The sequence below is a fragment of the Pteropus medius genome, unplaced genomic scaffold (assembly GCF_902729225.1).
Source record: "Pteropus medius unplaced genomic scaffold, Ma_sr-lr_union100, whole genome shotgun sequence".
Taxonomy (NCBI): domain Eukaryota; kingdom Metazoa; phylum Chordata; class Mammalia; order Chiroptera; family Pteropodidae; genus Pteropus; species Pteropus medius.
This window is the reverse complement of record NW_024355990.1, coordinates 4342926-4354878: the sequence shown is the minus strand read 5'-3', so window position 1 is coordinate 4354878 and position 11953 is coordinate 4342926. Positions and strand designations below refer to the sequence as shown.

The window sequence follows — 11953 nt, the reverse complement described above, 5'->3', positions numbered from 1 at the left end:
CAAGTCAGATTTGTCTGATATTTTTCATGATTAGAATCAGAATATGCATTTTTTTTTTGGTAGGAATCTCGCAAAAACGATATAGCCCTCTCAGTGCATGGTCTCCAGGAGGAACACGAAGATTGTTAAGTTTCTTCACTGTGAAGCGGGCCAGTTTTCTTTGTGTTTAATAAGTAAACATGAATATCTTGTTTCTCATCAAACATGTACTTGGCACTTTCACCCCCAGTGATGATTCTTCTCTGAACCCATTGTACTCTGGTGATTGCAAAACTTTTAAAGACGTCGTAAAATAATCATTTTAGTGGGTTACTGTGAAATTCATTTAGTTGGGATTACCTTTAAATTTGTCATAGGCTTAGTTCAAATCATGTATAATGAGTTTTCATGGAGCAACGTAGGCGAACAAAGAATTGTAGCTTTTAAAACATCAGTGAGTTGCTTCTGGGTTGGTCAACAGGTACTGGGAGAGTATTGTCCCCAGAGGGCTGGACGTAATATAGAGGGGAAATATGTATCTCCTTTACATATAGAAGGGAAATAAAAAGTTTGAAGAACAAGCCATGCTCACTCGTTTATGCATTCATTGGCTGTGAGTGTTTTCATATCCTAAAAGCTGAGCCCAGCCATTGTGACAGACCGGGTATTACTATCTGCCTTTTCTTCTCAGACCCTCTGCTTCAGGGGATCAAGGAGGGAGTAGTTGGCATAGGGATTGGCATAGGAACGATACTTCTCCACTGAGAGCTTCTGTATGTTGTTTTTCAGAATATGTGAATGCATAACTAATCAAAAAAATTTTCTTTTAAATTTTAACCCACCACCCACTGGACCTAGTCTTTTAGATATTGCTGATCTCAGCCGTCTGCTGATCTCCGCCTCGTGGTCTGCTTGGTTTATTAGGAATCTTCAAAAATCCATCTCGACTCTTTGGCGGCAGGAGCCCATGATGCTGCCCAAGCCTGGGATCTATTACTTCCCCTGGGAGGTCAGTGCTGGCCAAGTTCCTGACGGGGGCACGCTGAGAACTTTCGGCAGGTGAGAGTGATGATTTTTTCTCAAGGTGGGGGGATGTTTAAGTGGCCTGGTTCCATGCCAAGTGTATGGATCTCTCCAAATAGATTATTATTATCCCTCTAAATAGATCCATTTTATTTTATTGCATAGATATACCATAATTTATTTAAACCACAAGCCGTTTACTTAACCACACTCTATCGAATCTCAACAAAAACATCAACGTAACAGAATGGGGAAAGGATAGTCATTTCCTCAAATGTTGAACGACAAGCATTTCATTTGTTTATCCCTTCGGCAGTGTTACTGAGCGAAGAAAAGGAGCAAACTACTCATTTATCCAATAACATAAATGCATCTCAAAACTATTATGCTGAGTGAAAGAAGCTAGACACAAGAGAATACATGCTATTATCAAATTCCATTTATATGAGATGCCTGAGTAGGAAAACTCGTATGTAAAGACCATAAGCAGGTCAGTAGTTGCCTGGGCTGGGAGATGGAGAGACCGACTTTCAGAGGGGCACAAGGGGACTTTCTGGGGTGACAGAAATGTACTCGACTGCAGTGGTGGTTTCGCAGGTGCCTGTTAATGCACGTGGAGACAGAAAACAGTTATTCTGATTTGTTGCTGCTATTTTTATCTTGTCTCATCAGAGTAAGGCTGACCATTTTCCCTTGGATTTACTGACCCCCAAAACCTTTTAAGCTTCGTGGCGGTTGCGTCTATGGATAGAAACGATCACACTTTCTCTGCCTTCCAGGTTGTGCCTCTATGACATGACCCGGTCCCGAGTCACCCTGATGGCTCAGCATGGATCTGACCAGCACCAGGTCCTTGTCTGCACCAAGCTGGTGGAGCCGTTCCAAGCCCAGGTGGGCTCCCTGTACCTTGTCATCGGGGAGCTTGGGCACCAGCAGGGTAAGTGGGGGCCTCGCACACGCTTTATCACTCTGGGGGGCAGTCCTTCGGTGACTTGGTTAGGACCGAGCCTCGCTTCTGACCCAACAGGAGTCCCGCCCCAGGGTTAACATTTCTTTCAGATCAGCCCGAAATTTCAGAGCCTCCTCGGGAACGTGTGATTGGGCTCAGAGCCTACCTGCCACAGGGAAGCGAGAGAGAGGGGAGAGAAACCCTTAGTTTCCGAAGGCCTGGTACTGGGAGGTTTCCCTACATCTTTTTGAAGTTACTCACCAGCCCTTAATCTGGGTCTTTATTATGGCTAGTTCATAGATTCGTAGGTGAGAAAACCAAGGCTCAGAGAGGATGGGGCTGGAACAACCTTCTGGGAAGACAGGGTAAGAGAAACAGAACACAAGAGAAGGCAGAGAGCGACATGGGAGAACCCCTGGCCTGGAGAGTTGAAGGCTGCTCTTGAAAACCCAGCTACTCACTTGCTTTGCCTCCCTGTCTGGCCCTCCCTGTGCCATTTTCCTTCACACGGTCGAGATCATACTATGTAATGTTGGATCTGGTTATTTTGGGTTAACATTACGTCTTAAGTATTTCCCCATGCCTTCAGACTTTTTCTAGATATAGTGTTTAATGGCTATATAATATTTTATAGATTAGATGTGTGTCCTCATTCACACGACCATTGGACATTTATATTGTTTCCGATTTTTGCCCTTATAAGCACACCGTATAGTTATAATTAAAGATATTAAGATATAGTCAGTAGAATATTATGCAGCCATTAAAAATGATGTAAATTTATACTAATTGACAAGAGAGGTTTACGAAATGTTACTAAGGAAAAGCAGTTTACCAAACAATATGTATCGTTTAATCCCATTTTTGTTTAATATACATTTTTTACATAAATGTAAAGTTTTTACATTTCGTATGTAAAAGTTTGAAAGATCATTTAAGCAAAACGTTAATAGTTATTTCTGGGTGATGGGATTATGGAATTTTTTTATAGTTTTATTAGCATTTTACAATGAAAATGTACTGCTTTTATAGCCAGAGTGGGGAAAGTGTTTTTCAAGATCTATCTAGATATATATTAAAAATGCTGCAGTTAATCTCCTCGTACACTAATCTTTGTCTATTTTTTGGTTATTTCTTTTGGGTAGTTTCCTAAAAGTAGAATTGCTAGGGTACAAACATTTATGTTTCTTGATTTACACTACCAACTTACTGTCTAAAAGTCACAGCGATTTTTAACTCTAGATGAAATGCACTAGGCAAAAAAGTAATTAATGTACTTTTTTGTAAATTAATTTACAAAATTTGCTTTTTTGTAAATTTTGTAATTACAAAAAAGTGATTCATTTAGTGCTTACTTTAATTATATTTAATAAAAGTTAATCATTATTCAGGCTTAAGCCTTGACATTCACAGAGTTCCTGCCCTCATAATTGATTTGAGAGAGGTATCAGGAGGAGGGGTGGGACTAGAGGCAAAGGGCCTATGCGTGAACGATTTTCTCTTTGGCCGTGGCCCAAACCCTCTGAGGCTCTCTCCTCCACTCCCTGCCCCGCAGTAAGCCCTAGGAGCTCCGGGAAACCGACTGACCAGTGTCTGAACCTTCAGGCCTGATAGCGGATACAGGGGCAACTTGAAACTGAGATGGGACAGCAGGCTGGGACAAGGGCAGGACCCGGAGTGGACATTTAGAATTATTTGTGGGAAGAAAATGAAAAAAAACTTTAAATTCAGCCCATGTAAATTTTTTAATTTACTGTGTTCATCTCAAATGTACGCAAACAGGGAATGGTAGACTGCACCTCCACATTTCCATCGCCCAGACTAAGCGGTGACCCCTGTTCCACTGCTCTATGTCACCACTGCCTACCTTTATCTGTTTATCTCGCCGGCGTGTTTTAAAGCAAATATAAGACGTTGACTCATTTTTACCCGTAAATCCCTCAATACGTATCTCTAACATCACCACAGTTACATCCAACAAAATCAGGAGCTATTTCTTATATGATCGAATACCTTGTCCATGTTCATTTTCACCCAGTTGACTAAAAAAAAAAAAGAAACAAAGAAAAAAGATGAGTTTTTACAACTTGCTAGTTCAAATCAGGATCCCAAAGTCGGTACATTGCCTTTGGGTCAAATGTCAGCCAGTCATCAGTCATGCCCTGTGATGAGGTTGGCATTTCTGAGGAGAGACCAGAGTCCGCCTTTGGTGACCTTTCTGAAATGTTTGCACAGAGAGCTTGCCGAGAAGATAGGAAAGGTAAAGAAATGTCAGCTGTGTGCCAAAACTCCCTGGCTTTGTCACTTTTGGGCACCATTCAGGGGTCCGAGGGCTTCCTGTTCAGGGATGGAGGTGTTGGGGCGCGGCCTCTCCCCACTCTGCTCCCACATAGAATTCTCGAGTAGAAGGTCACTTGCCTACAGTACGAGGCTGCCCTACAGTGCTCTCCATAAGCCCCCTAAATCCCCCGCCCCCTTCTGGTTTCTTCCTCCTAACCGTGGCTTCCTCCTTCAAGGGCCCTCTCGTTGTGTCCTCTGGGACCTTTGCTCTTCCATCTTTGAGCCTCCTTCAGGGACCTGCCTGAAACCTGCTTTTGTCCCAGGACAGCAGTTCCCCTCCCTGCCTCCCACAGGGAGGCTGGGTTGGCTTCCCAAGCCACACACACCACAGGGGTGGGCCGAATCTTGCCGGCTCCTCCCGTTTGTCGCTACACGCCTTCGCCTTCTGTGGCCAGCCGGTTCTGTCACCATGCCATCCATCCCACTTCTTCCTCCTTTGCACATGACTCCTCCCAGAAAGTCCCCACCTCTGCTACCTGAGCCGGTGCCAGCTCCACACTCCTTTCGTTCTGTCTCTTCGCTCTCAGCCCCGGCAGGACCCTTGGACTTCGGACTCTGCTGTGTTCTCCCGTCATCTGTCCCTCGCTCACTTTGCTTTCCTCCCCGCACGCAGCCGGACCTCACTGTCATCTCCCCGCTCTCCTTCAGGCCCTCGCCCTCCCTCCCGCCTGGTTGAACCCTCTTGGATCCCACCTGACCGTTGATGGAGAAGGTTCACAAGGCTCAGTGTTCCCCGGCACAGTGATTTCAAGGGCTCTTATCTCGCCGGGGCCCCCCATGTTGCCCAGAAATCCTCCCACGTGTCCCTGTCTCCCCCCTCTTCCGGGATCCACACACCTCTTTCCGGCAGTCACCTCCTACTTCGTCACCTCCCCTGGCCTTTTCACCCGTTCTTCCCTCTCAGCATGTAAGGCACTCGAGCCTCTTCCATATTAAAATAATAATGATCATGATAATAATGCCATCTTCTGCTCCGTATCCCTTACCCAGCTGTGCCCCTCCTCCCCGTCACAGTCAAACTTCCTAAAACAAGGTCCGTTCTCCATCTCACCTCTCCCTTATCTCCCCGCTGCCTTCGGACTGCTCATAACTCAGTCCCTTCTTCTCTCTCTAAGGTCTTGACCTTTGCAAGAAGAGATCCCCTAAAGGAGTTTCTCTAGCTGTCTTGTTCCTGACCTCCTATCGCCCTTCCCTACAGCACTTCTGCAAACGCTGTTCCTTTCCCACCGTGGAGCTTTTGCAGATAGGCTAACAGAGTCGCCCAGTTTGGCCCTTGCGATAATCACATTTCTAAAACTCACTTCCAAATTTAATAACCGTGAATTGTCGTTCCCAAGAAGCAACGTGTTCCACCATATAAATCTAGAAAGGAAGGTTTCCCCAGGCGGAGGGGAGGAAACTGCTGATAGGCATTAACGTAAAGAAAGGGCTCTGAAATTAGGATGAATAACTAAGAAAACCTTCATACGGGCAGTTTGGAAACTTTGGGCGGAGGACCCTATTTTGAGATTTTTAACTGCAGAGTAGACTTCCTGATTTTTGTCCTTGCTCTCCTGTGTCGTCCTAAACGCATGCCGCTGCTCTGTGAAAACTGTTTAGGGCTCCATGGGTCACAAGAAAAGGTCTAGGCCTCTCGGTGCCAAGAGAAGTTTAGGCAGATACCCTGTTTGATTGATCAGTATAGCCCAGCTATTCCTGAAGAGGCCTGAGGGATGAGAATCAATAGTCTACACTGATCAGTAGATCCACATATTGTCACATGCCCACTCCACTCCAGGCCATGCGGTCTCTGCAGCTAGCACCGGGGCCAACAGAAGCTGACAACACATAGGTGACCTCACATTTCAAATAAGTTGACCTTCCTGTGTTGAAGGCTGGAACTGACGACATTCCACACTCATAATTCTGCCCCTGGGGCTGTGATTAAAGTGGCCTAGACTAGAAGGAATTTGGGGATAGATTTTATTGAGCCAGAGAACCTGTTGTCTCAAAACTGCATCTAAACACAGGATAATGTCCGAGAACAATGACTGTATTCACTGACATGCCCAGAGAGCAGAGAGAACATGAATGAACAAAACAAACAAACAGAGCAAACCCCAGATGTCTTTCCTGCTTGATGTCACCTGAACATTGACAGATCTTTCCATCAGGTCACCACAGCATCTGCTAGAAGCTCCCCTAGCTCTTCGTCCAGGGTGGGATGACTTGTCCCCTATAAGGCTAAAGTCTCCTCTTGGATTTATTAAATATGGGGCTCTCTTTGCCCTGATTTCCAGTGCCTCTGGGTCCCAGGATATCCAGGGGGTCCTTCCCTTGGGACAGATGGAGAACTGGGGTGATGATCGAGACCCCCCTCCTCAACCCCAGGCACTTGGGCCCTACAGAGAAGGTGGTAGGAATTACATCTTTCTGGCTCTTCCTCCCTGGAGAAGTGGACTTTTCAGGCCGCCCCCTCAGTTCCAGACATGTGCTCGAAGTGTATGGTGGACCCACAGTGCTGAGGCCCAAGCAGATAAATCGCCCGTGTCCGTGTGCCGTCCTCCTTGCCGGCACCTGTTGAACTCGTCGTATCCAAACCTGGGACTGAGAACAGGTGGAGGGTCGGCAGCTGGAATGCATTGGCCTCTGCTTGTGTCTTTCAGACGGCGGTTCCGTGGTGAAGGCCCGGGTGCTGACCTGCGTGGAAGGAACGAATCTTCCCTTGTTAGAACAAGCCATCCAAGAGCAGAGGGCGTACCAGCGTGAGAGGGACAGCCGCCACTAGGACACGGCGGCTCCTGGGGACCCCCACCCAACCTACTGGCGCCACGCCTACTGGAGACCTGGGAGCTGCTGCAGAGAAGACTCGGGACCAGGGGCTTCCTCTGAGTGACAGCGGTTTCTGGAGCCTGAGAGAAGAGGGGAGGGGTTGTCCAAGAAACGGGAGCATAGAGAGCAGGCGCCAAAGCCTGACACCCCCCACCCCCACCCCCACCCCAGGAGACCGCAGGAAGCCGAGCTCTGGGGTGCTGGCGGCTGTGCCTCGTGTCAGGTTATGGAGAGTTCCAGAAGGTCCTGGTGAATAAAGCCCCAGTGGCAAGACCTGGCTTTGTGTGCGTGTGGTGCAGCGCAGGCCCAGGCCAGGAGGGGGAGCCGTGGAGCAGGCAGCCTGCCTGGCGGTGAGGCTGCAGAGCACCGGTTTCTGGTGAATTCTGGGCTGTGGGCCTGAGGGGACGGGGCTGGGGGCTCCAGGGCCCAGGTGGGGGGCCCAGGACGCAGGGGGACCGACCCCACCGAAGTTCTGCCCTCAGAGGAAGCCGGGCATTCCCAGACGGGCCGGGCCCAGTCCCTCGTCCTGGCCCTGCGGCCTAGCGCTGAACTCTGGCTTCAGAAACCCTACCTGACCCCCGACCTCTGCCCCGATTTGACCCCGACCCCCAGGCAACCCATCTAGGCAGCCTTCAGCCCTAGAGCCTGGGCCTGGCTGGGCAAAGGCAGGGGCTGCGGCGTGAGAAGTTTGGGCCCTCCTGCGCTCCGTAGCCCGGCACTTTCCGGGCTAGGCACTGGGCAGAGGGGGCTGGGGGTTCCTGCCTGGCCTGGGCTGGGCCAGGGACCACCCTGCTCTGAGCCAGGTTTCCAGGGTTGGGGTGCGGTGGGGGCCGGGGCAGGAGCTGTGCCTGAGCCCGGGCGTCCGGGCAGGCAGAGCAGGGCGAGTCCTGTGGGCCAGACGCCTCAGGACCCAGGAAGCCTGGGCAGGAGGTGTGGCGGGGGGTGGGTTCCAGGGAGGCCGGAGGGTGCAGCTGGGGCCCTGGGGATGGGGGCGAGTGCCCCAGGCGCCGTCTGTTTTGCAGGCAGCTCTTCGGACATGGATGCATTCCAGAAGGTAGAGAAGATCGGAGAGGGCACCTATGGGGTGGTGTATAAGGCCAAGAACACGGAGACGGGGCAGCTCGTGGCCCTCAAGAAGATCAGGCTGGATTCGTGAGTGCTGGGACACCCCTCCCAGAGGGGACCCCCCCAGGCCACGGCTCCCCCTTCCATCATTCAGCTCCTTTTCCCCGTGCGGCCCGGTTACACCGGGGCGACCACAAAGCTGCAGCCCTCGCTCGTCCTCGCTCTGGCCAGGCTTTGCGCCCCCGCCCCCGGTGGGGATAAGTGTGGGCCCAGCAGCCCGGCGCCCCATCGCCGAAGGATGGGCCATCTTCACGGAATAAGGAACGTGGGGAGCTCTCCCCAGAGCAGAAGGGCCCTACCTGGCTCCCCGCCTCCACTGCTGTTCGCTTCCTTCCTGTAGGGAGACCGAGGGGGTCCCGAGCACTGCCATCAGGGAGATCTCCCTGCTGAAAGAGCTGAAGCACCCCAACATCGTCAGGTGAGGCGGGGGAGGAGGCAGGGAAGTCGGCCCATCCCGGTCCACCTGGGGGCCGCATGCTGACCGGTGTCACCTGGCCAGGCTGCTGGACGTGGTGCACAGTGAGAAGAAGCTGTACCTGGTGTTCGAGTTTCTCAGCCAGGACCTGAAGAAGTTCATGGACTCCACCCCGGCCTCTGAGCTCCCCCTGCACTTGGTCAAGGTACCGAGTGAAGGACGAGGTGGGACCGGCTCGGGCGGCCCCGCTGCCGCTCGCCCAGCTCCTTCTCACGCTCACTGTTCCAGAGCTACCTCTTCCAGCTGCTGCAGGGCGTGAATTTCTGCCACTCCCATCGGGTCATCCACCGAGACCTGAAGCCCCAGAATCTGCTCATCAATGAGTTGGGTGCCATCAAGCTGGCTGACTTTGGACTGGCGCGAGCCTTCGGGGTCCCCCTACGCACCTACACCCATGAGGTGCAGCAGGACAAAGGGATGAGGAGGGTGGCCGAAGGGGTGTCACCTGTGCCCTCGGCCACCCTGAACGAGGCTGCTTTCTTGTTGTCCCCACAGGTGGTGACACTCTGGTATCGCGCCCCCGAGATCCTTTTGGGCAGCAAGTTCTACTCGACAGCTGTGGATATCTGGAGCATTGGTTGCATCTTTGCAGAAATGGTAGTGAGAGGGACAGACATGGCCGCAGGGAGGCCACAGGCTGGGTCCTACTGGGGTGGGAAGTGGGAGGACTCTGATCCTCCTGTGAGAGGTGGATTAAGGGGTGTTTGGGACTTGGCTAAAGGGCTGAGGAAGCCGGTCTGATTCCAGAAAGGCCAAGATTCTTAGCACAGCCCTGGGAAAGATATCTGGAAGGCACATCCCTGGTCTGGCCTCTGATCTGGTTTGGATTCTGAATGATATGGGGGAAGCTGGGCCTGTCCCTGTCCACATGGGGGCTGCATCCCGACTGGCATCACCCGGCCGGGCTGCTGGACGTGGCGCCGTGAGAAGCTGTACCTTCTCTTCTTCCCCATTTCAGGTGATCCGCAGAGCCCTGTTTCCTGGCGACTCTGAGATCGACCAGCTCTTTCGTATCTTTCGCACCCTGGGGACACCCAGTGAAGCCGTGTGGCCAGGGGTCACCCAGCTGCCTGACTATAAGGGAAGCTTCCCCAAGTGGAACAGGAAGGGGCTGGAGGAGATTGTGCCCAATCTGGAACCTGAGGGCCAGGACCTGCTCATGGTAGGTACAGGTAGGTGGCCAGGGAGGGTGAGAAAGGCCACTTGGCTCCAGCTGCCGCTCCAACCAGAAGCGTGTCCTTTGTTACCAGTGCCTTATGTAACCCTGGCTCCTTCCGCGCCCAGGCTGGTTGACCCCTGTACACAACTGTGCGTGTTGCTGTCCCCCCTGGATGCCTCTCCTGTGATAAGATTATTGCTCATCTTCCCTTTTCAAGCTCTCTCTTCTAGCTAGCTTTGTCACCGTGCTGTGATTCTTGCCCTTTTGTCCTAAATTGCCTTGCGTTTCCGCTCATTTTCCTTGGGGACATTACTGCCCCATCGAGGCTGCGCGCGTCCCCAGGCAGGGACCACACTCCGACTGCCTCAGTGTTGCCTGTTCCTTCGGCGCTTCCCGCAGTGGCTGCGCTACACCAGGCTGCTCAGAGCAGGCTGTCCCCTGCGGCCGGAGTCCCTGCCACAGTCCTCACGCCCCTCTCCTGTTGTGCCATCCTGACCCCTGGGTCCGGCCTAGGCCAGACTGCCCAGAAGGCCTTGGGCAGAGCCGTCCGCTCTTGCCCACGAGGACCCGGAGCCACGGTTCTCCCTTCGATCTGGTGCTGGATCAGAGGGAGGCCGGGCAGTGTTTTCCTCCTGTGGCTCCGCATCCTGCTTGGCAGAACTGTGTGTGTGTTTGCCGGCCCGAGGCCCCAGGACAGCACAGACTTCCAGCCAAGCTCGTAGGCAGAGCTCAGTCCTGGCTGCTCAGAGTCCTGGCTGGTCGGAAGCGGGGGCGGGTCCTTGCACAGCCCGGCAGGGTTTAAGGACTCAGAGTTCCTGCAGCACCCTCAGGTGTGCTCCCTGGCAGGTTTGGCCCCTACTTCTGGATACACAGAGAGAAGTGTGTTTCAACCAGAGGTAGGGTGGGCCTGGAAACCTCACTAAGGAAGAAGAGAGGCAGACTCGGCCTCAGTAGCATGAAGGAGACCAGTCTGACTCAGCGGGGCTGGACCAGAGCTAATTGTTTGTCTCCATATCCCGAGTGTGTCCAGAACTGGCTCCCGAGCTGGGAGGCAGTGGCTTCCTGCAGTTCTGGGTCTGGAGGCAGCTCTCAGGGCCCTGCAACCCAGAGAGCTTGTTCCTCTCCCCACCCTGGCCACACCCGGGCCCAATCTCTTTCCTCCAACCCCCTTCCTTCGCAGCAACTCCTACAGTACGACCCTGACCAGCGGATTTCAGCCAAGACCGCCCTTGCCCATCCATACTTCTCGTCCGCTGAGGCCTCCCCGGTCCCCCACCAGTGTGTGCTGGAGCGTTTTTGCCGCTGAGAACATGTGAGGCCACTGTCTTGAAGCCTCTCCCCAGCGGCTGCCCCAGCCACCTCCCCACGCACTTGCTGAGAAGGACGACATCTGGGAGAGGGCAAAGCTCTGAGGAGTTTGGCGTCAGCCATCGGAGGGCCGAGTTTGGGTTAGTCCTGCCCTAGGTTAGCGAGTTCCTGTGTTGTTTTTTGGGTTGGATGGCGCCGTTTCAAGATGGGGACACAGAAGCTCAGTGTGAGGGGGCACGTTAGAGACTGGGTCCCCTGGCACTGGCACAGGTGCCCAGCAAGCGAGGCCCTCATCCGACCTTCACCTGCCCAGCCCTCGGCGGCCGTGTCAGATCCTGCGGGAAAGGGTGCCCTCTGCTGGTCTTTTTGGATTTAAAATGTTTTGGGGAAGAGTTGCGTTCCAGTGAAGAGTCAGTCTCTCCAGTTAAACAGGAAGCGGGGTGAGAGCGAGAGGGGACATTTTCCTGGTCCCAGGGGAGGTCGGGGTGTGCGTGGCTGTTGTGCGTAATTGTCACCCACAGTATGCTTACATTTGTTTGCCTCTGGCGTTAACGGGAAATAAAAGTCATGCACTCTGAGATTTCCCGTCTTTTTCTGTTGAGAGGAGGGGGCAGCGGGCACTGGCCGGTCCATGATCTCCTTCCGTGACCTGCCTCCCAGAGTCAAAGGAGCCTCGCCCTCTGAGAGCCCCCGTTTCGTAGGAGGGCCAGTGGGCATGTTCGTAACCCCCGGGCAGGACTCGGCATTGGTGCACCTTGTGCCCAAGGCCCAGACAAATCCATTC

The 11953-nt window shown here is 52.7% G+C and overlaps 2 protein-coding genes across 13 annotated transcripts; both read left to right on the top strand.

The window, feature by feature from the left end:
• The first annotated feature begins 40 nt into the window (after nt 1–40).
• Nucleotides 41–7375, top strand: TEN1 (TEN1 subunit of CST complex). 2 transcript variants are annotated; one of them, XM_039859506.1, is made up of 3 exons: nt 41–1038; nt 1782–1939; nt 6937–7375. In XM_039859506.1, exons 1-3 carry the CDS (start codon nt 755–757, stop codon nt 7056–7058), a joined length of 564 nt encoding a protein of 187 aa, XP_039715440.1. In that variant the 5' UTR covers nt 41–754; the 3' UTR covers nt 7059–7375. The 2 variants fall into 2 exon arrangements, with proteins under 2 accessions (XP_039715440.1, XP_039715441.1); XM_039859507.1 differs by lacking the exon at nt 41–1038 and adding an exon at nt 1347–1492.
• Nucleotides 7195–11747, top strand: CDK3 (cyclin dependent kinase 3). 11 transcript variants are annotated; one of them, XM_039859504.1, is made up of 7 exons: nt 8044–8254; nt 8568–8645; nt 8727–8847; nt 8931–9101; nt 9198–9299; nt 9661–9864; nt 11042–11747. In XM_039859504.1, exons 1-7 carry the CDS (start codon nt 8088–8090, stop codon nt 11165–11167), a joined length of 969 nt encoding a protein of 322 aa, XP_039715438.1. In that variant the 5' UTR covers nt 8044–8087; the 3' UTR covers nt 11168–11747. The 11 variants fall into 11 exon arrangements, with proteins under 11 accessions (XP_039715433.1, XP_039715432.1, XP_039715431.1 ...); XM_039859505.1 differs by having other exon boundaries at nt 9198–9361; nt 9633–9864; XM_039859499.1 differs by lacking the exon at nt 11042–11747 and adding an exon at nt 7195–7325 and having other exon boundaries at nt 8125–8254; nt 8931–9299; nt 9661–10125.
• Nucleotides 11748–11953: the final 206 nt, after the last annotated feature.